General features: G+C 42.7%; 1 protein-coding gene across 2 annotated transcripts in view; it reads left to right on the forward strand.

The window, feature by feature from the left end:
* Positions 1–26,597, forward strand: part of TPH2 (tryptophan hydroxylase 2) — a 292,829-nt gene that overhangs the window by 84,130 nt on the left and 182,102 nt on the right. For both annotated transcript variants that reach the window (XM_075209533.1, XM_075209534.1), the window contains exon 7: positions 18,039–18,174. In XM_075209533.1, the coding sequence (XP_075065634.1) occupies positions 18,039–18,174 (136 nt within the window). The remainder of the gene's footprint in view (positions 1–18,038; positions 18,175–26,597) is intronic.

Below are 26,597 nucleotides of genomic sequence, written 5' to 3' on the forward strand. Positions count from 1 at the left end.
AACCTATACATTTATAGAGTAACTTTCCTTTCTCTATTGTGTGTTTGAGAGTCATACACTGGTATCAGTAGCTAATGGGGAGTGCTGGTGCTATACTGCCATCTGGAAGCTCTTTCGGTGCCCCTTGGTAAGTTAGCTCTCAATTTAAAAACACATTTATGCAGGTCCCAAAAATAGGGATTCTCATTGTTTAGAGTTGGGACCACCCTGTTAGGAGAAGCGACTTGAGGTGGCGGTTGGCTTATCATGCATTTGCAAATGTGTGTAACTTAGAATTCTGCATTTTTATCTACCAGTTAAAATAGCAGCTCTTTTGCTGGTTAGCAACAGTTTGCTTGGGGATTTTTCACTGTTTGTGCTCCTTTCAGAATAACCCCACCTTGTCAAGCACCTTTTTTTAACCGATAAATTGATTGTGCAACTTTCATTTCTGTATTGGTTGTACGTAAGTTGGAAGTTCTATCCCCGAGAGACCCAATACTCTGTTGTGGAGAATGAGTGTCTCATCATTAAATGGGTGGTTGAGCCCATTAAAACCTTGGGAGTATTTATTTTGTTGTTATCCCTGACCACTAGTTTCCTAGCTGGACAGGGCTTGTCTGCCAGACTTTTCCCTTGTGTGGTACAATACAACCCTTTAAAGAAAAGGCATGTGGCAGGTTGAGAAACTACAACATATGAGGAAGGAGTTAATGTCTCCAGAAGTATGGGATTATTCCGCCTCTTGAAATCTCTGAACGGATCTATACGCTTCATAAAGCTCAGTAGGTCCATGTTATGTTAGATAACTAAGAGGAAGGAATGTATTATATTTGCTTACTTGGCGCTAAATACTGTTTACATTGTATAGTCCATTTATTCCCATTCTTCACTTACTTACTTGTTCCTGTCTTGATATTCTTGGTGTTCTTACAAGCCTGAAAATGCTATTGATGAATTGTTTGCGTGTCTCCATAGTCTTGATTTGAGCACTACCTGCCATAATGACACTTCACTGTCTGCCAAATTCATTTATAAATGGTAGAGGACAGACACAAGAACAGGACACAATCAAATAGTCTCTGTAGTCCTGACTTGTTAGACATCTGCCCATACTCTACTAACAAAATGCGCCTGCTGCTGCTAGAACCACAAGGAAGATAATATATGAAATCAGCCAGAGCAAAGCAACCACTGCAGTTAATTGATTGTGATGTATATGAACTTTGTGATATTTACTATTTTAGTTGGTTTGTAAGGCATCACATTGCTCCAGCGCATCACGCAGTGAGGGTAAGCAGGAGATACAAAGAACAAGGGAACATAAATGAGGACATGAAAACAAAGCCTTGTGAGGGCTCTTCTCATGAGAGAGCTAATATTCTAATTGTAAACGGAGCAGCACGACATTTATAGATGACTATTCCTCCTCTAGGTAAGGGGATAATCTCATCTCAGGCAGCACCACTGACAGTGAATCAGAGACTAGGTTCTCATTTTGCCTCCTTTCTCCCAACATGCCTCTCTCTACCTTCCCCTTTGCTGAAGTTTAATGTGAGTGAAGTAGGAACTGGAGAAGGACTGGAATTATTTTTTCTCTCCCGCACCTATTCCACTTGTTGTGTCAATTACAGTACAGCAGTAAGTGGCAGGTGACCAAAGCAATGGGCTTGGCATGGTACAAGTACTGCCTTGGGTGGCAGAAGAGGCTGATCATAGCCATAACTGGATATTTTAGAGCCCTGGACAAGAGAGAATAGTGGCACCCATCAACCCCCTTGTGGATCTTGGTGGGATTAGATGTTGCTGAAAAGGTGTAGTCATACTACGATGGAATGTGCCTAGCCCTATTCAAGCACAAGTCCATTCCCCAATCCTGTGCTGCTCTCTCCTACCTGTTCTTGTAGTTTGACTACCTGGTGCTGCTGCTGATGTCTTCAGCTCACTTGCTCCTTTGCTGGATCCTGTAATGTTGGCTCCCTGTTTGGAAAAGATTCACCTTCTGGAAAGCTGAGCAGTGAGTAAACACTCTGGCATCCCTCCCCCTAAAACAGCTAGACATTAAATTGGTATATTTTCTTTGTTTAATAAACAAACCTCCTTCCACCCAATCAGCCCCAAAATGAAATTAATATTATCCATGTTTAATAAATATGTCTATTTCCCCCCATACAGCCCCATCACAACAATATCAGCAATATGCAAACATAAATCACTACAACACATAGGTCACTGAATAAATATATCTCAATGGAAAGTGAGGCACTAGTGTTTCAGTGAAATGGGATTCACTGGAAAATACTTTTAAAAGACAATTACACTAAGTGCTGCTGCGGCAGATTATCTAGACAGAGCAAACTTTTTCAGGAGCGGGCCAAATAAAAAAGAAAAACTTTAGGTAGGCCAATATAATTTATTAAAAAACTAAAATATCGAAATATATAACACAAATTTTTTGGATGTAACGGGAGGGTGTTATATAACAGTGTTACCTCTATAAGTGCAGCGATCGTACAGACACAGCACTTATTTAACTGCAGCAGGTTGTTGCAGATCCGTCTTTCTGGTGAGCCACTAACTGACAACACAGCAGCCAATCGAAATCCGCCTTAGTATATGGCCCAGCCCATCTCTTCTCACATGACTTTCAGCCATTAGGGGGCGAGCAGGTGTTTGAGTGATTGGCCAACGAAGTGTCCTTTTAGGAAGGAGGATGAAGTGTAATGGAGGAAATAGCTGGGAATGCATAAAAATGAAGGTTCTGACACACAGGGTCGGCCCTAATTTTATGCATATTTTAATGAAATTTTTTAAAATATTGGTGGGCCGAATAGAACCTCTAAGGGGGCCGGATCTGGCCCGTGGGCCATAGTTTGCCCATCACTGATCTAGACAAATCAATCAAAATAAACTTTTAGTGCAATTATACACTTTTCACACACAACTCAGTAGAGTTGCAACAAGGGTTAATCCAACTTGATCATGTTAGATTCTTGAGAAGAAATTACTGTAGACTAGGGTCACTTTACACTAGACAGATTCCCTGGGGATAAATTATAATCCGCAGGTTAAAGCAAAGTTTCAGCTGGACACATGAAGCTTATTAACTTGTAAAGGATGAAATAAGTAATCAACTTAACGCATAGGTGACTTCTGAGCTTGGTGTAAGGAACAGTCATTCTACACAATACAAGATTATCAGTGAAAGAAACACAATCTTCACTTAATAATCCACCTAATGGAAAAGGCAGATCCTCTCCCAGCAACTGTAGAGTTAAACAACTCGCTTTTCTCTCCTCAGCAACCATTTTAGGCTTTTCAAAATAGGATCAAACTTCTGATGCTATATAGATAAACTCTTGTGACAAATGATTTCTCTCTATATCCCTAGCATCCTGTGTCAGCTTGTAGATAAACTTTAAATACAGCAGATTTGGTTGGAATAAACTGTTCCTTCAGATAGCACAATAACCTCTCAATAGCAATGTTACTGTCCCAGTGTAACACCTGCGGGGAACAGGACAGATGCACACAGATAACTTATCTCTCAAACGATGACCACCTCCTGTCTGCTTCTGAGTCACCCCAGCCGCTGTCCTATCCCAGCAGAGCAGCAACCGAACTTCTGTCACCTAACTCCACTTCCCTCTAACGAAGAAACCGAAATTAAGGCTGTGCATACCTGAGAAAGGACTGTCCGAGACCACGGCAATGAGCAGAGACACTCAAGTCAATCACGCCTCAAATACTCCACTCACCTCTGGGTGACGGCCTAACCAGAAGTAGGAATAGAGCGTTATACTCACCGTACTATCCAACTTCCGGTCCCTGCTCTCCTGCTCCTCTCCGTCACCTGTGGAAGACAGACCCAACACAGCCTCCCTCTACTCTACAAGTGAGGCTAGTATGTACAACCCACACAACTGACACTAACTAACAACAGGTGGCCCGACCCTAAAACAAACAACTAACTAATGGTCAGGAACGCAGCTTTCCTATAAACCGGGTGTAGTGTACTCCCTAAGCCTCTTCCCTCTACCTACGGGGAACACAAACTGGTGTTCACGTTCTACTACAGAGGGCTGATCCTTAAACCCTCACCCAGGTCATACAGAGAAAACTATCTTCTCACTATGGGGTCACTCACGGAATCCCAAGGACCTGTCGCCACCTGCACGACTGAGGCTCACTGTAACAGCGCACCGGGGTGGCGGCTTTGGTATGGAACCACCAGTCGTCACTACCGGAACTCAAAATCGCCACCTTCACCCAAGCGGAACACCATCCAATCCGGAAAACTGCCAGGGACCCTGCCGGAACTCAGACTGGACACCCGAATGGAACCATGGGACGCATCACTGGAACTCAAATGGGCTGTGCTGCACTGCCAGTGAGGGGCCCAATAACTGTCTCTGGAAACCAGCGTAATCCCAGGGACCTACAGGACGGGAAGACTACCATGTGTCCTTCCTTAACTGTGTGTGTATTCCTATCTACACCTTGTCCCCACAGACACAGATTATTGCAGGAAAATAGTAAGGAAACAAGAGCCTACCTTTAATGGGGGCCTGATGTCTTGCACCTGTAAATAAACACACACAGCACAACCAAATACAATGCACAATACAGTATTCACCACACAGGCCGGAATAAGACTCTGCTGTTGCATCTGGAAGGCTGACCACGGAATACACACCTCTGATATCTAACCAGACAGTTTAGTATAGCACTAACAGGTGCCTTCTGCCTTACTAATGCCTAGGACTATCACCTAGATTCGCACACCAGTCTGGGACTGCACCCTATTCTAGATTAGGCTCTCACGCCCGTTACCTACAGGGCCTGGTACCCTCTTTACCAGAGGCCTTATGCCCTACACCATGGGCTCTTGTGGCCTTACCTACAGGGCCTTGTGCCCTGACTATGGGCCTTATGCTTCCTCTGCCTTGGGCCCTGAGCCCACTAACTAGGGCCTTGTGCCCTTCTAACTATGGGCTCTAGCCCACTAACTAGGCCTTATGGCCTACCTGACTATGGGTTCTAGCCCACTAAGTAGGGCTTGTACCCTTTCCTGACACTGGGCTTAAAGCCCACTAACTACCTATATGGGTCTTTTGCCCAATTAACCCTGGGCCTTGTGCCCCTAACTGTAGCCACGGGCCTAGTACCAGACAGTGCCCATGGGCTTTATGCCAGACCTAACGCAGAGTATACTTACCTGCTCTGCGCAGGATACTCAGCTTGTTCGACGCCTTCTTTACCGGGTCTTCCTGACCCTCCAGCTGGCGGCGCCTCTTCTTCTGTTCGGTGCAGCTGTCTTCTGGGGGGGTGCTCTTAGCCCTTGAAAGGGCTCCCTGCAGACGTCTCTGGCGTTTTCTTCCAGTGGTAGGGTAGCTCCTTGCCCTGTCAAGGGCACCCTGCCACTTCCGACGTCTCTTTCTTGAACCAGTGCTCCGGACGACCCACGACGTCCTCTTCTCTCTCTGCCATCATCACTGGGCGCCACCGCGAGCACTCATTGGCTCACCACGGCACCAATAATTTAAACGGGCGGAGGTGAGCCAGGATTGACTCATTCACCCGGCCGTCGATTGGCCAGCAGGGGGAGGCAAGCCCTGATTGGTTCACCTGGCCACTGCTGGCGGGACCTGCGGAAAAAGAAAAATATTCACCAGCGCTGGATCGCAAGAATGGTAAGTAAGTTTTCTTTTCTTTCTTCACCCTCTTCACTGGCACAGCAGCAGGATCCATGTTCGCCCTCTTCACGGGCACAGCAGCAGGATCCATCTTCACCCTCTTCCTGCTGGTCGCTGCTCCGGGGCACATCTCTACACCAGTCAGAGGTTTTAATAGCACAGCTTGATGTCTCACTTATATCACTTTAATAACTTGAACATAGCAAGGCAAAATAAACCATAAACTTATTTGTCTTCTTATGAGTCCTGCTGACATCTAATGGGCTTTAATCCAAAAATGCTTCCTTCCTCTGGGGTGGCATTTAAAGATGGAACTTTAGCTGCAAACATCCCTGAAGGCAACAGCAATTCTTTCCTGAAGTTCAGCACACAATGGCTACTTGTGGGTAGATCCTCCATTATTCTACGAAGCAATAACACATGCACATAAATCACCCACTGACGTCCAGCATTCCTTTTTTGACTCCACCTCTTGTCCACTAGAATATCCTGGAGCCTTCAAGTACATTCTGGCAATAAAATGCACATTTTTTATGGGCATTTTGCAACTTGTTGAAGGGTCTAAATGTCTCATGTTTCTAGTGCAGTCTGGAGCTCTAGTGTGCAGTCTGGGACTCTAGTTTGCAGTTTGTCCACCCCAAAATGCCAAATGCAATTTGTAATGAATTTCCCAGAGGCACTCCTCGAAGATGTAGTATCTGAATGAGTGCATGCAGTTGTCAGGTGCCATCCCTGCGTCTACCCCAACTGCGCAGGGATGAACGCCTCTTGACAACCAGAAACGTCCCTATGATGAGCAACGGGATGCTCTTCCCACAGCCATCCAGTAGGATACCAGAGTATTAGGTCTACCTAGCTCCAGCAACACCTACCTTTTCTTGTATTCAGCTCCCTGTTCCCTGTTCCCCGCATCCAGTTTGTTCCTTCGGCTTGTGACTTCGGCTTGGCATTGAGTATTCTTCTGGATCCTGATTCTGTCCTTTAGCTCTCATGTGGCTTCTGACCTCGGGCTTCCCTGAAACCTATTAGATCAAGATTTCGTACATCGCTCCTGGATGGCTTGAACTCAGACTGTCTGAACTCTCACTTTCACCTACAAACAAAAAAAACCCAAATTTGGAGCTATGTATAAAAAGAAAAAAACAGAGAGAGTCAGCTCTTTATGAATGGAGGTGCCAACTCCTTCCAGTATTATTCAACCTAAAAAAAAACACAGTAAGGAGCACCAGTCACCTTGGTCATATCAAATACAAATTAAACAGATATGGCAGAATACATTCAGATTCCTGATAATCATTAAAAAACATCTATTCAACATAAAATCAATAAAATAAATTTATGAATTTAACTATATTGTTATTATTTGCAAACTTATTTAACATTCATATCTAACTAAATCACTCGTTATGTGATGGACTGTACGATATCCATGTGTCTGGAAATTGAAATATGCAGGCTGAAGTGTTATAACTCCTTAAAACAAGCCAATAGTTGGAAATAGAAGGACATACAGTACTTGCCAGGACTAATCATGGTCACCTGTGTATTGCTCCACATTAGGGCGCTGATGGTTTCTGAAGATTTCCTTGGCACACACTGTGCACAGCTAACTTCAGGACTGAGCGTCCATCCATGCCAAAAGGTAGCCGGATAAAATATATGCATTTCACACCAGATCTCCTATTTAGCACGTCCTTTCTAAATGCAGTAATCAATCAGGTAGCTAAAGGCTGTGTAATCATTTATCTGTATGTGAGTATATCACTCCATGAAAATGTCCACATCAATCAAGGGTTAAATATAAAAGAACACCTCAGTCTGCATTTCCCCACATTCATATATCAATAGTACCCCGTAACTGACGCGTTTTGTCACACCTCTGTGGCTTTATCTCTCTTTCACCTACCTACTTCACCAGTAAGTGACTTTGAGAACCATGACCTGCACGCCCCATACAGCGGAGCCCATACCTTCTTGTGGGGGTCACTGGTGAACACCAGAGACTCATTAGACACTGCCCCTCTTAGTTCAGTAGTAGCTACCATCTCCCATCTGGTTCTGTGACAGCAGTAATATACGTGTGATTTGCAGGGTATTATACATCCACCTCACCTGCCCCCATGTTCTCTGCATCCACCTCCCCATGTTCTTTGCAGCAACCTCTCCCCCTTGTTCTCTGAAGCCATTTCTTCCCCCATGTTCACTGCACCCACTTCTCTGCCACATTCTCTGCAGTCCTTTCTCCCCCCAATTTCTGGACACCACTCTCCCTCCATTTTCTGTGACGTATTCTAATTACCTTTCTTCTTATTTCTCTTCTTGTTCGCATCACTGCTTCCTCTTTGTCTTCTTCCTGGCTTCCTTGCTCTGTTCAGCTCCTCTGCACAGACAGCATTGTGATGCACAATGCTGGCTGGAGCAGATAAGATGCTGAAATGCAGTGCTGCGCTTTTCCACTGTGTTTATGTAGACCTGGGATAAATAGCGGACAGGCGTTACGCCCTGTTTGTTCACACTGCCCATCCACCCTTGTTACGGCCCTGACGCTGATTCCAGGCATATTAATGTGTACTTCATGATGTTATAGAAGTGATTTCAGCATGCTTTGTGTGGGCTTTGAAACAAGCTTGAAAACACTTTTTGTGACAGATGCTTTTTATGGTGAGGTTGACTTTGACGTTCCTGATCATCTTTTTGTTATCATTCTTCATCTACTGCACACCAGGTGCAACTTGTTTTGAAGTGGGCAGGGAAAAAACCCACTGTTCTGTACCCTGTATCTTGTAAATAAACAATTTATCTGCATGCATGCTGTAGAACAGGGCATTTAAGTAGATGAGTGTGATGATCTCGTGACCTTTTAACTACTTTGATTATGATAGTGAGATAGTAATAGGGTAAGTGTCATGATGTTCCCCATGATTAGAGCAAATATGTCCACATGGCAGGAGCAGAGCTATTAAGATGACAATCAGGTAGTAAAGAGCAGACAAGTTAATAAGGAGGTGTTTAGGGAAAAGTAGAACATGAGGCATAATTAAAATTCTGTATAGGAAAAACAAACAACATTGTAAAATTGGCTAATGAATAATCCGACTTTATATTGGTTTCAGTGAAATGCAAATGACATTGCAGTTAATAAGAAAGAGTTCCCTTTAACCGAGTTCAAGTTTGGGTCCAAGAGCTGCACTGCTGTTCATTATTTTTCACTTCTGATGATCTCTGCTTGTACCAATGCTTATAGATGTCACAATAAGTGTACCTAAACCACCACACTAAATTGTACCTGCAATATATAGGGACTGGGTCAGAGGGCAATCACAGAGTGAGATTTGTAATATGTAGCAGTTTTTATATATTAGCAAATTATTTGGTAAATAGAACAAAAATGCTATTTAGAATTACATTTGTTGCTTCGTTGCATTCTCGTTATGTTGTGTTTTGACGAGGTATCCTTCCAGCAGTCATAAAATTGTTTACATCCAAAAAATTATGCTTTCAATATTTGTTGGTTTGTCACATTGTCACTATGTGGTCTAATAGGTCACTTTTTTGATACTAAAAAACTAGAGATGTTCACTGACCCCCGTGTTCTGGTTTTGATTTTGGATCTGGATTAACTTTGTGTCTTGGTTTTTGCTTTGGCAAAACCGCCCTCGCGTGTTTTGGTTTTGGATCCCGATTTTTTTCTAAAATTCCTATTTTTTTTGCTAATATCGCATATATTTGCTTTTTTTTCTCCTCTACATTATTATTAAACTCAATAACACTAATTCCAAGTGATTTGCATTCAATTTTGATCACCTCACAGGTCACAATATTATTTTCATACACTTTCAAACAAAGACTGCAGCGACCTGGCTGGATGCTAAGCGACAGAGCAATAACTCAAACACACGGCAGTTCATAGCACATCTAGGAAACATTGCCACACAGCAGTGTAAGTAAAGAACAGTGCAAGATGGAATTGTCCTTGGATCATGAAATCAGTTATGGTTCATTTTGATCGCTCCACCCGTTCCTTGGATAACTGTGGTAATTCTACAGCTAATACGTGGTGACGAGCACTGACGCCCCCCCAGGATTCGTGCTTTTATCAGACCTAGACTAATCGAGGGTGCCAGACAATGCACTAAAAAGAGCCATTGTAATTCACAGCAAAAAGCAAGTTCATCACTGAGCTTCGAATCAGCCCCAATTCACAAGATATTATAATATAGTTAGGTACCTTTGACGTAAAGTGCAGGTTACAAATACTTTGCGCAATACTGATGAAACAGCAGCAAAGTGGAAGGTAATACATATATACGTCTATTTAGACATCCATGCTTACATTACTTCTGCAAGCAACGTTGTTCTTTGTTAATACAATTGTTGTCTTTATACCATTCAACAAAATTAAAAATAATCCTCCACCATTTGGATGTTGATAGTTAATAGTAGGATCAGGTGGAGTTACAGCAGAGGTGTCACTAATTCTGGTCAATTATTTTACAGTAGATAAGACCAGATGTCAAAATGTTGTGCTGAGTCATCTGCATCATCAATGGGTGTCTAAGTTTTTTGCAAATCACACAACAGTATATAGCACATGTAGGTAACATTGGCACACAGCGGTAGCTGAAAGGAAAAGTGGTGTTAGATGGAATTGTCCTTGGGCCCTCCCACCCACCCTTATGTTGGATCTTAAAAAGGACATGCATACTTTAACAAACCAAGCACTTCAGCCACAAAAGTGGCACTCCTTGTGGCTGAAGTGCTTGGTTTATTTGGGGCCCCACAAAACAAGCTAACAATGGGCTTAAGGCACCTAAGGCGGCGGTTCCCAAAGTGTGCGCCGCGGGTCCCTGGGTTGCGGCAGCGCTATCACAGGGGTGCCGCGATCGCCATAGCAAAAAAAACAAACAAAAAAAACGTACCCATCATTCAGCGCCGGATCCTCCTCTTCACTGACTGCCGGGCGTGACGTCATCACGTCCGTCAGCCTCAGTGAGGAGCAGCAGCAGAGATGATGTCAGGAAAGAAGTTAAGTAAATGAAGTGAAGGGGACACAGAGAGACAGGCTGACGGGGGACACAGAGAGACAGGCTGACGGGGGACACAGAGAGACAGGCTGAAGGGGGACACAGAGAGACAGGCTGAAGGGGGACACAGAGAGACAGGCTGAAGTGGGACACAGAGAGACAGGCTGAAGGGGGACACAGAGAGACAGGCTGAAGTGGGACACAGAGAGACAGGCTGAAGGGGGACACAGAGAGACAGGCTGAAGGGGGACACAGAGAGACAGGCTGAAGGGGGGCACAGAGAGACAGGCTGAAGGGGGGCACAGAGAGACAGGCTGAAGGGGGGCACAGAGAGACAGGCTGAAGGGGGGCACAGAGAGACAGGCTGAAGGGTTGCACAGAGAGACAGGCTGAAGGGGGCACAGAGAGACACGCTGAAGGAGGGGGACAGAGAGAGGCGCTCAAGGAGGGGGACAGAGAGAGATGCTGAAGGGGGACACAGATAGACATGCTGAAGGGGGGGACAGAGACGCGCTGAAGGGGGGGACAGAGATGCGCTGAAGGCGGGGACAGAGACGCGCTGAAGGGGGGGACAGAGACGCGCTGAAGGGGGGGACAGAGACGCACTGAAGGGGGGGGACAGAGAGACACTGAAGAAGGGGGACAGAGACACAAGAAGGGGGACAGAGACACTGAAGAAGGGGGACAGAAAGAGACGCTGAATGAGGGGGACACAGAGAGACGCTGAAAGAGGGGGACACAGAGAGACGCTGAAGGAGGGGGACACAGAGAGACGCTGATTGAAGGGGACAGAGAGACACGCTGATTGAGGGGGACAGAGAGACACGCTGATTGAGGGGGACAGAGAGAGACGCAGAAGGAGGGGGACAGAGAGAGACGCAGAAGGAGGGGGACAGAGTGTAAGATGGCGAAGAGGGGGGCAAAGTAATATGGTGAAGGGGCGCAGTGATATGATGAAGGTTCACAATGTGATGGTGAAGGGGCCTAAATACATCTTACATCATTTTGACCCAACTACGTAAAAAACGGGACTACTCTGTAATTATTTTGGCTTAGGGGTGCCTTGTAAAGATTATGGTGATTAAGGGTGCCTCGAACTGAGAAAGTTTGGGAACCACTGACCTAAGGTAACAGTGCTGTTAATGAAATCTACTGTGGCAAGATGTTGTTGTCATTATCCTCTGCCTCATCCTCACCCTCATCAGTTTGTACATCATCCTCACACATTATTAATTCATCACCGCTGGAATCCACTGTTACAGAAATTTCAGTATTTTGATGTAATTGGCGGGAAAGGCCTTCCTTGTGGAAATTGAAGTTCATTCTTATGAATATCATCTTTTCCAAATTTTGAGGAAGTAGCCTCCTACGCTGATCGCTGACAAGGTTCCCGGATGTGCTGAAAACCATTTCCGAGTACACACTGGAGGGTGGGCAGCTTAGGCAGTGCAAAGCGAGTTGGTACATGGGTCTCCAAATTCCCTTTTTTTTCTCCCAGTATGTAAAGGGACTCTCTGGTGTGTCTATTTCTATGCTGTTGTGAAAATAATCCTCCACCATCCTTTGGATGTTGATAGTAGGATCAGGTGGAGTTACGGCAGAGGTGTCACATTTTTTGGTCAATTCTTTTAGATCAGACCAGATGTCAAAATGTTGTGCTGAGTCCTCTGCATCATCCCTGGGTCACTTGGGAAAGATAAGTTTTTTCCTAGTAGCACTTAAGTGAGAAACTGAAGGAGGAGACGCCGTTCTGTCACGTAGCACTTGAGCTGTCATCTTGCTCACCGGGAGCTCCCTGCATCTCTTCAGATCTGGGTCAGTTGGAAACAAAGAGAAAACATAGCTCTGAAACCGAGGATCAAGCACAGTCGCTAAAATGTAGTTATCCGATTTCAAGATTTTGATAACTGTTGGATCCTGGTAAAGCAAATAAAGTACTTGATCTATAAGTCCGACATACTTAGCGTAATTGCTTTGTTTTATCTCCTCCTTCAGTTTCTCAAGCTGTTTTTCCAAAAGTATAGTTAAGGGAATCACTTGACTCAAGCTAGCAGTGTCTGAACTCACTTCAGAGGTAACAACTTCGAATGGTTTCAGCACCTTGCACAACACAGAAAGAATTCTTCACTGTGCTTGAGTGAAATACATCCTCCCTCCTTTCCCAATGTCATGGCTTGTGGAGTAAGCGTGGATGGCTTTTCGCTGTTCCTCCATCCACTGAAGCATATACAGGGTAGAATTTTCACCACCTCTTGCTTGTTGGTGGCAGGGCAAATTAAATTGCTCTTGTAGCTGTAGCAATCTCCTACATGCTGTTGCCGATTGCCGGAAATGTCGATATATTTTACTGCCTACAGACATTTTTACGAACCTTATGGTATATATTTGGTACTTATATATGGTTATATTGGACGCAGATCTAATACTAGCATAGTCGCCATGGCGTCTGTGATCTGCTTTGCGACTGGGTGACAGCTTTCATACTTGCTTTCTCTTACAAAGGATTGTTTAACAGTCAATTGTTGTAAAGTACTAGTAGTCTTCTTCTTGGTCTGCTTCTTGGATGAAGATTCACCCCCAGCAGCAGCAGTTGGACTAATGCTCAAGAATTCTTCTGAGGAATCCAGGATAGTGGAGGAGTTATTTAGACTTAGCAACTTGGATGCAGGACTAACTCCGATCGCTACTGAGTATATTGATGAGGACGGTGATGTGGGTGTAGATTTCAGGTGTCGGGATCTAGTTGACAGAAGGAACCTAGCTGATGATGAACTGCTTGTTATTTTTTTAGCATAAGTTTCCAATTTTCCTAAAAGCTTGCCATGAACTCGTTTCAAATGGCGTATCATGGATGAGGTTCCAAGATGGTTAAGGTCCCTGCCTCAACTGACTGTGGCTTTATATACGCTACAAATGGCTAGACATCTGTTGTCAGGATTTGGGTAAAAATAATTCCACACATAAGAGTTGAATTTTTTGGTCTTATGTCTAGGCATGACAATGGCCTTCTTCTTATCACGTGCAAGAACTGCTTCCACCGGTGCAGGACTTACACATACAAAATTATCCTCATAAGCATCCTCATTAGCGCCCTTGTCGCTACAACAAATATTCCTCTCATCCTGTTGCAATTCCAAAGAAGCATCCTCAATTTGTGTATCATCGGCTACACTTGGGCTGTTCAGGCACACATCTGCAGAAATGTTGAAAGGGGCCTTCTTTATGGGTACACTATCAGAATGGTCAGGATTACACATAGCACTCGTGGATAGACTCTTCTCAGGGATTTGTGTCATTTCTGAATCTAAACATACATTTTCCTCTAATGTCTTACTGTTTTCTTCCAACTCGGCTTTTACACGTAAAGTATTTGGACACCACTTTTGGAGCCCGAATGACAAGGTCTTTCTTGGTCACGACTGACCTTACAAGAAGATGCCTGCCAGTCCTGGTATTTCAATTTCAGCAATGACAATTAGCAATGCAGCTCTCCTCTTTGTGTGTTAGCTATGTAACACCGTACAATTTGACTGCAAATTCAGAAGACCAAGCCTGCCAGTCCTAGTATTTCTATTTCAGCAATGACAATTAGCAATGGAGCAATGGAGTTCTCCTCTTTGTGTGTTACCTATATAACACAGTACAATGTGACTTTAGATTTACACCAAGACTGCCAGCAGTATTATTTGTATTTCAGCAGTGACAATTAGCAATGGAGCTCTCCTCTTTGTGTGTTACCTACATAACACAGTAGAATGTCACTGCAGATTCACACCAAGTCTGCCAGCAGTATTATTTGTATTTCAGCAATGACAATTAGTAATGGAGCTCTCCTCTTTGTGTGTTACCTATATAACATAGTACAATGTGACTGCAGATTTAGAAGAACAAACCTGCTAGCCCTATTTTTATTTCAGCAATGACAATTAGCAATGGAGCTCTCCTGAATGTCAATGAAGACTTTGAAGAAGACTGCTGCCCCTCCTCCTTAATTTCTACCTATAAAGCTGCCCAACTGCACTTGAGACTGCCAAGAACTGTGCTACTCCTTCTGTGTCCCTCCGTGGAATGGCGCTGGGTCGCCGGGGAGAGCGGTACTTATAGAATCCAAAACTTGCGAGATCCGTTGACGTCACAATGACATTTTGCCTCGTTTTCAATTCCGAGGGCGCACGAAAGTACTGAAATTCGGATCTGCTGAGTTTGGGTGAGTTTGGTTCTCGGGGAACCGAGCCTGAGCATCTCTATAAATAACTATGTAAGATTTGACTGCTTTACCTTGACAGCTGTGGAAGATATTCTCCAACAAACAAACTTCTATTTATATATATATATATATATATAGATTACTTTAAGCATGTATGAGAAAGCCATAAAACATAACCTTTTTGCAATCCAATGGAAGGATAAATATACCAATTTAAATTCTATTACAAAGATACCTAAATAGTTTGCATTTGGAGAGTCAATTCTAGTTTCTTGTAATGTTAATTACATACGCAATTAAATGATCATTTCCTTGTGCCAAAATTGATCATTTTTCTCCCAACGTAATTCAAGTGGAGTTTCCAAATATACTCAGTGGATGCAATTGTTTATTAAAAGACTGGGGTAAATGTATCTAGGTTAGAGTTTCCGGCGAGTTTGAAAAGTGGAGGTGTTGCCTATAGCAACCAAACTGATTCTAGATATCATTTTGTAGACTGTACTAAATAAATGATAACTACAATCTAATTGGTTGCTATAGGCAACATCTTCACTTTTCAAGCCCGCCAGTGACTCAGCTTGATATATTTACTCTTCAGTGTTTTAACATTTACCCCTTTAAAATACCTATATTGAACCAGTATTTTTAAAGACTATGGCCAGCTGAGCTTTTGAAGGCTGAACAAACAAGTCCCTACTGGTCTAGTTAAATGACCATTAGTCTCCTGTTGTCCATACAGTAAAAATATGCAGGCAATTAGATAAACAATTTATTTTTGTTGACAATCAGAACTGTGCATGTATAGCTTACAGAGTTCTCATATCTGCTGGACACACCACATGCAGATGTAAAGCTGCCTGCTATCATATAACCCAGTTGTACAAGTCCCAGCATATCCCAGCACTTTATGGGTGCCAGGGCTTGCTGGGACCAGTAGTGCCATATATAGTGGGTTTTCCTGTTATAGTGGGACTAGCCCAGTTTCTCATAGTCTTGTGCTGGTTGTAGCATATGAAGAGGGACTTAACACTGTTCTCCCCCTGCAACTTCTGCAACCAGCCCAAGCTATAAGGGCTCTGGTAGTACTGTGTGCAAATGTATTTTTTTTTTGTTGCACAATTCACATTTCTGTGCTGATGCTAAGGCACTCACATCCGCAGCCAATATACCTCCTGACAGTCATATCTGTGTTTCCTTCGCTGATTGTATAGGGCAGCACAGTGGCCTAGTGGTTAGCACTTGTGCTTCGCAGCACTGGCGTCATGAGTTTGATTCCCGACCATGGCCTTATCTGTGTGGAGTTTGTATGTTCTCCCCATGTTTGCGTGGGTTTCCTACGGGTGCTCCGGTTTCCTCCCACACTCCAAAAACATACTGGTAGGTTAATTGGCTGCTATCAAAAATTGACCCTAGTCTCTACCTCTCTGTCTGTATGTATATGTATATGTCTATGTCTATGTGTGTGTGTGTGTGTCTATATTAGGGAATTTAGACTGTAAGCTCCAATGGGGCAGGGACTGATGTGAATGAGTTCTCTGTACAGCGCTGCGGAATCAGTGGTGCTATATAAATAAATGATGATGATGATGATGATTGTACTGCAACAGCCTTACAGCTGTACTTGACCTCTGCCCTTGCCTCCCCATACTGTCTCTCAAAGGGAAAAGTGTAATAATTGTAAGATATGACCGAGACTACATACGGATGCAAGATTATACATTTTTTTTTTGCTCATGCACATCATAGAAAGGCGTATTTGAACCAAAATAAGAAAACTCACATCCAAGTCTACACGTGCCTCTCAAAGCCAGATTCAGAGTGAGACCTACATCTGTTTGCATAGCTTATCTTTGTGTTTTTTGCACTGTGCATGCGCAGAAAGTGGATGCACGCAACTGCAGCTATGAAGACCTGTGACGTTTTGGCACTTACGACTCATTATGGTCAAAAAGGTGTGACGGGGGAGAAAAGGGTTGCTATAAAATAGGAAATGTACAGTAAGGGCGTGTTTAACATATTGCAGATTCCGACTAGTACGTAGTCACAGATATGGCTGAAAAGTAGTTTTATTTGCAGGCGATCAAAGGTAGGTGTACGAAGTGTATGATGACGAACACCTGAACTAGTGAATCGCTTGTAATTTGAGGTTGGCGAATGACTCACAGACGCTTATTGAGATTTTGGTAGTAGCTTAGCCATAGATTAGGAATTGCTGTTGTTGTAGCAAAAATAAAACAATTTTTTTTATACGCAAGTCGGGGAGTTGTTCCTGCTCTGTATTAGCTAGGTTATTCAAGTTCAAAAGATGCTTTATAGCATTTGTGCTTGTAACTAATAAACTAAAAGGTTTTTGTCCAAGTTTGACATAGGTATCTGAGGGGTGTGTCTGTTGCGAAGCGGACACATTTACTCATTCACATCTGGACGCATCTTCATCTACAGCGGCAACGTAACCTGAGAAATTGAATAAGTCACAAGCAAGTGTATGCACATACATACATATATATATATATATATATATATATATATATATATATATATGTACACTTGCTTGTGACGTATTCAATCTCTCAGGTATGTTTACGCTTGCGTTCCTCTCTTAATGCTTACAAAAAGATTCTATTCACAAAAGGAAGTTTATATTAGATTCCTCTAGCTTTTTAATCTTTATTTTTCATGTCTATTATGCAAGCACCAACCACCTTAGAGTCTAGCACGTATATATTTATGTACAATAGCTCCTGTGGTATCTTTTTTTTCTCTGCTACATCTTCCGATTATTTTAATTAGTGTGGAGAAAATGCATGTGGCCTTCTATGTTTCCCTGCCCAGGGGAAGGGTTTTGATGTATACATTATTATTCACCACAACTTTAGGTGGCAAAGGAACTAAAGGGCTTGATGCTAATGGAAAAGCATAAAAGACTGGAGGCCTTTCCAGCGCCACTGGATGCAAATGTATTATGTTTTTATATGCAGATGCACGTGTTGCAAGGGAGCCATATTTCAGTCCTAATACGATAATTTCGATGTTTTCTATTCCCTGTTTTAGTAAGAAACATTTGTGGAATGTCTTTTCCGCAGCATTTCCCTTGATGAATGCTCAAATAAGTATGTTTTGTCTTTTATTCAGAAAGATCTGGATTCACAGTACGGCCTGTAGCTGGCTATCTTTCTCCAAGAGACTTCTTAGCTGGACTAGCCTATAGAGTGTTTCACTGTACCCAATACATCAGACATGGATCAGATCCACTTTACACACCTGAACCGTAAGTATATTGTCATTCTCTTTTGTAGCTATATGAATTAGGCTATGGAGATTAATATGCAGCTGAGGATGCAGCATTTAAATTATAGCACATCCAATTATGCAAGGGTTCCTCTGTGCACAATATGCCTAATGAACAACATCTGTCATTTTCTATCCAAGAAAATCAATAAAGGTTGGGTTCACTTGACTAAGAAAATACATGTTTCACGTTCTTTTTCTACATGCAGTTATTTTTTTTGTACAGAAGGCAGTGCCCGTGCATCACTTGTTATAGACTCTTCTCTTTAGATTGCATCTACAAACTAATTTAAGAGAACACTCAAGCCTAGAGTGAACCTTTGGGATTTAGTGTGGGTAAGATTCCAACTTTTGTCTGAAATCTTATTGTCTTCCAAGAAGATAATGATTTGGATTAACTGTTTTGTGCAGTCAGCTGTAGTACTTTATACATTTTTGGAAGTAAGCCAAAAAGATATTTTATTAAAAAGAAGACAATAGGCTCTGAACTCTGCTTATGAAGAAGCAGCAGACCATTTCAAATGGGATGCTAATGCTGATATTAATAATATTGACACATTGTCACATTTGGATAATAAATATGTACACTAAGGAGAGAATTCATTGACCCCGTTGTTCATGAGAACGCACTATTATCGTTACTTTGGTAATAGTGCGCATTATTACCGTCAGTACGGTAATTTCAACACTGATTTTTGCCATGACAAAAAAAATCTGTGTTAAAATAGTGCGCGGATCGCATTGTTCTCCTGAACAGCACGGTCAATTGAATTCCCTTTAAATGTGCCTACTTTGTAAAAGACACATGCACACACATGCACACACATGCATGTGTCCTCCACACTCGTGATATGACCCTGCAAACTAGAAGCTCTGTGTGGAGAGGTGGAAAAATCGGCAAAAGTGTAAACGTCATCTGACAACTTTCATGAGAGCAGGGTCTTGTCTACCCTCTGTCTCAATTGTATGACCTTGTTGTGTTTTTATGTATGATTTATTTCTTGTATGATTTGTTATACTGACTATCCAGTGATGCAGAGTTTTTTGGTACCTTATAAATAATTGATGATGATGAAAAGTCCAACCTCCTACCACTTTAAAACCATTCCCTTTGTAGCTCACTGTTATTGCTATGGAGAGGTGTAAATGTCTCCATGTATCAACCAATGTAATTACCCTCACCTACGTTTGTAATTACCACATCTTAAACAGCCACCAAAGTTTAGGAGTAGACTCGACCTCTGTAAGGTCAAATCTGGTGCAAAAGTCCTATTGGAGAGAGGAAATGGCTGTACATTCCTCCGCGCCACAAAGCACACCCAGAACATAATTAATCACCCCCTTTTTATTTCATTTTAATATTTGTTCAACAAATTGAAATTTCAATTTTGCACTGCTAAATAAAACTATGTGTGTTGATACTCCCTACATTGCAATGAATGCCCTCGCCCTTTTGAACTCCTCCTATCAGCAAGTGCAAACGTCTAGACCTCCACTAATGCTACCATCTTGCTCTATAAACCTATGCACTTTAGGGCAAATCTAAGCACTTGCACAAATTGAGGACATGGTACCTCAAAAGAGGGGTTTGCGCTGTTCCTCAGCTGTATTAAACTACATATTTGTGCCCCTTCATCTGCATATTGGCTGCAAAGTATCATTGTGTATTCTAATTTTCTGAATTTTGAAAGATAATATTTAATGAATCTGTACATTTAAATTGTTACACATTACATTCTAACCAAGTTCACTAACCATGTCATAATGGGGATTGTTGTGTACAGGGCCGCCATCAGGGGGGTACAGGAAGTACATCAGTATGGGGCCCAAGAGCAGAGTGGGGCACCACCAACCCTGGGCCCAAACAAATTTATTAGGGGAGGGGGCCTCCACAGTGAACTAAGGGAGGTAGCGGGCATGATTTCTAGGCAGCAGCTGCTCCTGAGGTGTGAGAGTTGGTATGGGGAAAGACCTCTGTGTGCAATTAAGGATGCAGCTGCAGGCCTCCATGTAGGCAGCATGTCTGCCTACACTCCCAAGATGTCGAAGCCCCACAGCTGTCGCCATTTACTCCAGTCCCAGCCACCCAGGTGCCTGGCTCCCGGACAGAGAGCCGCGACAAGTCAGAGAGGCTCCCTGCAGCATCGCTGACGTCATGTAATTAATAACGTCACACTGCTGTCAATAGAGAGGAACCGAAAGGAGACAGCAAGAAGAATGGAGAGAGGTAAGTAAACTACTGCAGGGGTTAGAAGGAACCGGGGATGAGGTTGACTGTAGAGAATGGGGTGGGGGGAGGCAAATGTAGGAGGGGGGCCCTGCCTGTTACATTTGTACTGGGCCAAGCAATTTCTGGTGGCAGCCCTGGTTGTGCATGTCTCCCTAGTCCCGAGTTTCTTGACCCACGGCACATGTACCCCCAGGGTACATTAGACAAATTCATACAGAACTTCGGCCAGTTAAATGAAACTAAAACTAGACGTTCAATAAAGAAGTAATTACTAAAGCAAAACAGGTATTATTTTATTATTAACTATTTAAAGACGCAAAAGGTTGCTTGGTAAACATTTCTACAAATTCAAGAGTCCTTGTGATACATTTACACCTTCTAAGGGGGTACTTTGGATAAACTAATAGACAATGTATGGGGGTTCTTGGCAAACATTTACACCATAAAGGGGCACTGGATACAACATTTGAAAGAAACTCTGACCAAGACAGCGCATCATGCATCCAACATTTAGTGTTGGATGTAGGTCAATTTATTTATTTATTTTTGCATAAAATGTATATTTTCTTCTTGTTTATTTTTAAAATATATTTATTGACAAATATATTTAGAAAGTTTTCTCGATTTCAAAAGGAAGTGGGGGGAGGAGTGTTAGGGTTAGGGTTAACCCTCACCCTAATCCTAACCCTAACCCTAAGCCCTAATATAATACTTACACAACATAAATGACAGTCCATCGCCGCTTTAAGACAAGTTGCGGTTTCTGATGACATCATTTAGTAGAGTCGGCAACAGAGCGTGTCGTCCCATCAAGTCATCTGCATCCTGTTAAGTAGTTTTTTTTGCAGGTTGCTGTAGTATCCAATCGGACTCCTCATGTCGTTTTCTTCGGTGTCGGGGTAGTCAGTACCGTTAAACTGACTACCACCGAATGTGTCATCTCTAAATGGGCCCTATTGTGCTTAGAGATATCCAGTCAGTGCCCATGGAAACCATTTGCAAATATTGCCATCTATGATCACACTGTGTGGCCCCTGTTCATTAAGTGCTGGGCTGTCCCTAATCTTCTGATGACAGCTGAATGTTAGTTATAAAGAAAAAGCTTTTCTACACAGATCCATAACACAATAAGCACATTGCCATTTATGAAGTGGGAATTAAAACATATCTCTCTCAATCTCTCCATGCCTCCCTCTACCTTTCTTTGTCCCTCCCTATCTTTCTTTTTGTCTAACATATACAATATATATATATATATATATATATATATATATATATATATATATATAGTCTTACATTAGTGAAGAAGGGTGTGGGTGAGTGCATGGCAACTGAACTGTAATTGATGTTAGTGTGAGCAAGCTGGCCAGAATTAGATTTTGTGGTGCCAACAGTAAGAAGCAACACATATATGGTAGGCATGAGCGGGCTCGGATTGTGCTAACCCAGGCCCACCCGAACAGTGCGGATCCGACGGGATCCGAGCACTGTTCGGGTATTTCCAGCGGCAAAAAACCCCGAAACAAAGGCCAAGTCTCGCGTCGCATCTCGCGAGACTCGGATTGCATAAATTCGCCGCTTGTGCCCGCCATCTTCATTTGGGCTTAGATCAGGGAAGAGGGAGGTTGGAGTTTGTAGTGGTGCTCTGTCCTGCTGATCAGTCCAGTGGTGCTTTTGTCCTGTGCTCTGTCCTGCTGAGTCCATTGGTGCTTTGGCCAGTGCTCTGTCCTGCTGAGTCCAGTGGTGCTTTTGTCCTGTGCTCTGTCCTGCTGAGTCCAGTGGTGCTTTGGCCAGTGCTCTATCCTGCTGAGTCCAGTGGTGCTTTTGTCCAGTGCTCTGTCCTGCTGAGTCCAGTGGTGCTGTGTCCTGTGCTTTGTTCTGCTAAGTCCATAGTTATTTTAAATTTTTTAAACAATCCTAAAAAAATTTAATAAAATAACAAAAAAATTCTACAAAAATAATTAAAAAAAAATTATACAAAAATCTTTTAAAAAAAATATTAAAAAATTATTTAAAAAGTATAAAAAAAATTCTAGTGCAATATATTCTTGCAGTCCAGAAATATTAGTACTGCAATATTTACCTACGTTCACTGTTCTTGCAGTCCAGAAATATTAGTACTGCAATATTTACCTACGTTCACTGTTCTTGCAGTACAGAAATATTAGTACTGCAAAATTTACCTACGTTCACTATGCTTGCAGGCCAGAAATATTAGTACTGCAAAATAAAAATATGTTCACTGTTCTTGCAGTCCAGAAATATTAGTACTGCAATATTTACCTACGTTCACTGTTCTTGCAGTCCAGAAATATTAGTACTGCAATATTTACCTACGTTCACTGTTCTTGCATTTTCAGAAATATCAGTACTGCAATATTTACCTACGTTCCTGTTCTTGCAGTCCAGAAATATTAGTACTGCAATATTAAAATACGTTCACTGTTCTTGCAGTCCAGAAATATTAGTACTGCAATATTTACCTACGTTCACTGTTCTTACATTCCAGAAATATTAGTACTGCAATATTTAACTACGTTCACTGTTCTTGCAGTCCAGAAATATTAGTACTGCAATATTTACCTACGTTCACTCTTCTTGCAGTCCAGAAATATTAGTACTGCAATATTTACCTACGTTCACTGTTCTTGCAGTCCAGAAATATTAGTACCAGAGATTTAACTATAATGGAGTACAAAAATTTGGAGGATAAAGTAGGGAAAGTTCAAGACCCACTTCCTCCTAATGCTGAAGCTGCTGCCACTAGTCATGACATAGACGATGAAATGCCATCAACATCGTCTCCCAAGGCCGATGCCCAATCTCCTAGTAGAGGGCATGTAAAATCCAAAAAGCCAAAGTTCACTAAAATTAGCAAAAAAAGAAAATTAAAATCATCTGAGGAGAAACGTAAACTTGCCAATATGCCATTTATGACACGGAGTGGCAAGGAACGGCTTAGGCCCTGGCCCGTGTTCATGACTAGTGGTTCAGCTTCACCCAAGGATCTAAGCCCTCCTCCTCCCCCCCCTCAAAAAAAATTAAAAGAGTTATGCTGTCAGCAACAACACAGAAAACAACTCTGCCTTCTAAAGAGATGTCATTACAAATCCCCAAGGCGAGTCCAAGGGTGTTGGTGGTTGTGAAGCCTTACCTTCCCATCACTGTACGGGAAGAGGTGGCTCCTTCCACCATTTGCAGCACGCCCTCTGCATATGCTGGAAGGATCACCCACAGTCCAGTTACAGATTTGGCGAAGGTGTCAATGTTGTACACTGGGAGAAGGATATTGATGTAGCTGGCGCTGAGGAGGAACTTGACGAGGAGGATGCTGATGTGGTTATCTTAAATGAGGCACCAGGGGGGGAAACAGTTGTTTTCCATGGGATGAAAAAGCCCATCGTCATGCATGGCCAGAAGACCAATAAATCCACCTCTTCGGTCTGGAATTATTTCTATCCCAATCTGGACAACAAATGTATGTACCTTATGTAAAGCTGCAATAAGCAGGGGTAAGGATCTTGGCCATCTAGGGACATCCTCCCTTATACGTCACCTGAAGAACCTTCATAATTCAGTGTTTAGTTCAGGACCTGTGGCTAGGACCGTCAGCAGTCCAGGGACACCTAAATCCCTTGTTCCTGTTGTATACACACCAGCAACACCCTCCTCGTCAACTTCCTCCACGATCTCCATCAGAGATAGTCCTGCAGGCCATGTCACCGGCATGACTGAGTCCTCTTCAATCCGGGATTCTTCCGGAGGATGTTGCTGCGGTACGCCTACTACTGCCGCTGCTGCTGTTGCTGCTGGTAGTCAGTCTTCTTCCCAGAGGGGAAGTCGTAAGAAAGCTACGTCTTTCACCAAACAGTTGACCGTACAACAGTCGTTTGCCATGAGCACGAAGTACAACAGTAGTCATCCTATGGCAAAGCGGATAACTGCGGCAGTAACAGCTATGTTGGTGTTAGACGTGCGTCCGGTGTCCGCCATCTGTGAAGTGGGATTTAGACGGTTGATGGAGGTATTGTGTCCCCGGTACCAAATCCCGTCGAGATTCCACTTCACTAGACAGTCCATAAATATTAGTACCAGAGATTAAACTACGTTCACTGTTCCTGCAGTCCAGAAATATTAGTACCAGAGATTAAACTACTATCACTGTTCCTGCAGTCCAGAAATATTAGTACCAGAGATTAAACTACGTTCACTGTTCCTGCAGTCCAGAAATATTAGTACCAGAGATTAAACTACGTTCACTGTTCCTGCAGTCCAGAAATATTAGTACCAGAGATTAAACTACGTTCACTGTTCCTGATTGGTTTGTTAAAGTGCGAATGTCCTATTTCAACAACATCAGGGTGGGTGGGAGGGCTCAAGGACAATTCCATCTTGCATCTCTAGCAAACTCATGCAAACTGCCATCCTGTCTGCCACTGCAGTGCCACTCCTAGATGGGCCAGGTGTTTGTGCCGCCCACTTGTGTCGCTTAGCTTAGACATCCAGCTACCTCGGTGCAACCTTTTGGACTAAAAACAATATTGTGAGGTGTGAGGTGTTCAGAATAGACTGGAAATTAGTGGAAATGAATGTTATTGAGGTTAATAATAGTGTAGGAGTGAAAAAAAAAAAAAAATATGGATTTTAGCACTTTTTATGCTTTTTTAGAAAAAAATCAGAACCCAAAACCCAAAATCAGAACCAAAACCTTTCGTGGGGTGTTTTGGCAAAACAAATCAGAACCCAAAACCTCAAGCTAATCAGAACCCAAAACACCAAAAGTGGCCGGTGCACACCCCTAATATATGGGAGTCAAACTCAACAGAGATTAAGGGGTAGACTTATCAAAACTTTTAAAGAGTAATTGTATAGGTGTTGGCCATAGCAACCAATCATATTGTAGCTATCACTTATCTAGTACATTCTAGAAAATGTGTCTACAATCTGATTGGTTGCTATGGACAACACTTTTTATAATATCAGAGTGTTATCTTGTAAATAGCATCAGATGAAATCAACTGATTGTGCTGTCATATGTACCTCTATATCAAATAACATTCTACATTCTTCTGGTTGCCCTTCCAACCATGTGATGATTCTTGCTCATATCACATTATATAGGAGTGCAGCTACCAGGAATGCCTTGTGTTTTGTATAATTATATGATAAGAATAATGTATTTGATTGGTAGCTATTTATTTTTATAATGCATTGAATAAGATCAGAAAAACTTTTGTTATAAATGTTATTCTCCTGGATGTGCATGTCTCCCTAGTTTTATATGTGGGCTACAACAAAACAACTTGTAGCCAATCAGATCAGTAGAGATTAGATCTGTTATCTGACCCCCGTGTTTTGGTTTTGGAACTGGATTAACTGTGTGTTTTGATTTTGGTTATGGCAAAAAAGCCCTTGCGTGTTTTGTTTTTGGATCCCGATTTTTTTTCTAAGATCCCTACCTTTTTTTTTTGCTAAAATGACATAACTTGGCTCTTTTTTTATCCCTACATTATTTTTAACTTCAATAACATTAATTTCCAATCATTTCCAGTCAATTTTTGTCAATTGACAAGAACAGGACTACCCCTCCTGTTTCTGTATGAGCAATGGCACTGAGCAATGGCACTGGAGACTGGAGAGTGACAAGAACACTGCTACCCCTGTTTCTGTGTGAGCAATGGCACTGAGCAATGTCACTGGAGACTGGAGAGTGACAAGAACACTGCTACCCCTGTTTCTGTGTGAGCAATGGCACTGAGCAATGTCACTGGAGACTGGAGAGTGACAAGAACACTGCTACCCCTGTTTCTGTGTGAGCAATGGCACTGGATCTCCTGGAGAGGGAGGTACTTCTGGAGATCCGACAACGCAACGATGATGTTTTGCCTCGATTCAGATCTGAGGACGCGCGAAAGTAGCGAGCCAGCTCACGGGCCTACTTGGATCCCCTAAGTTTGGGTGGGCTCGGTTTTCAGAAAACCGAGCCTGAGCATCTCTAGTAGAGATGAATGTACTGGTCTTGTGGGAAGCAATAAACTGTACTAAATGAGTAAGTGTGGACAGAACCTTATGTGACAGAGGCAGCTTTATGATGTGAGGAGGAGAGTGGAGGCAAGTAAATACAGCAGATAAATGGATGATATGTGGAACAGGGCCCACTAATACAGTGATGG

Source organism: Mixophyes fleayi, chromosome 4, assembly GCF_038048845.1.
Source record: "Mixophyes fleayi isolate aMixFle1 chromosome 4, aMixFle1.hap1, whole genome shotgun sequence".
NCBI lineage: Eukaryota > Metazoa > Chordata > Amphibia > Anura > Limnodynastidae > Mixophyes > Mixophyes fleayi.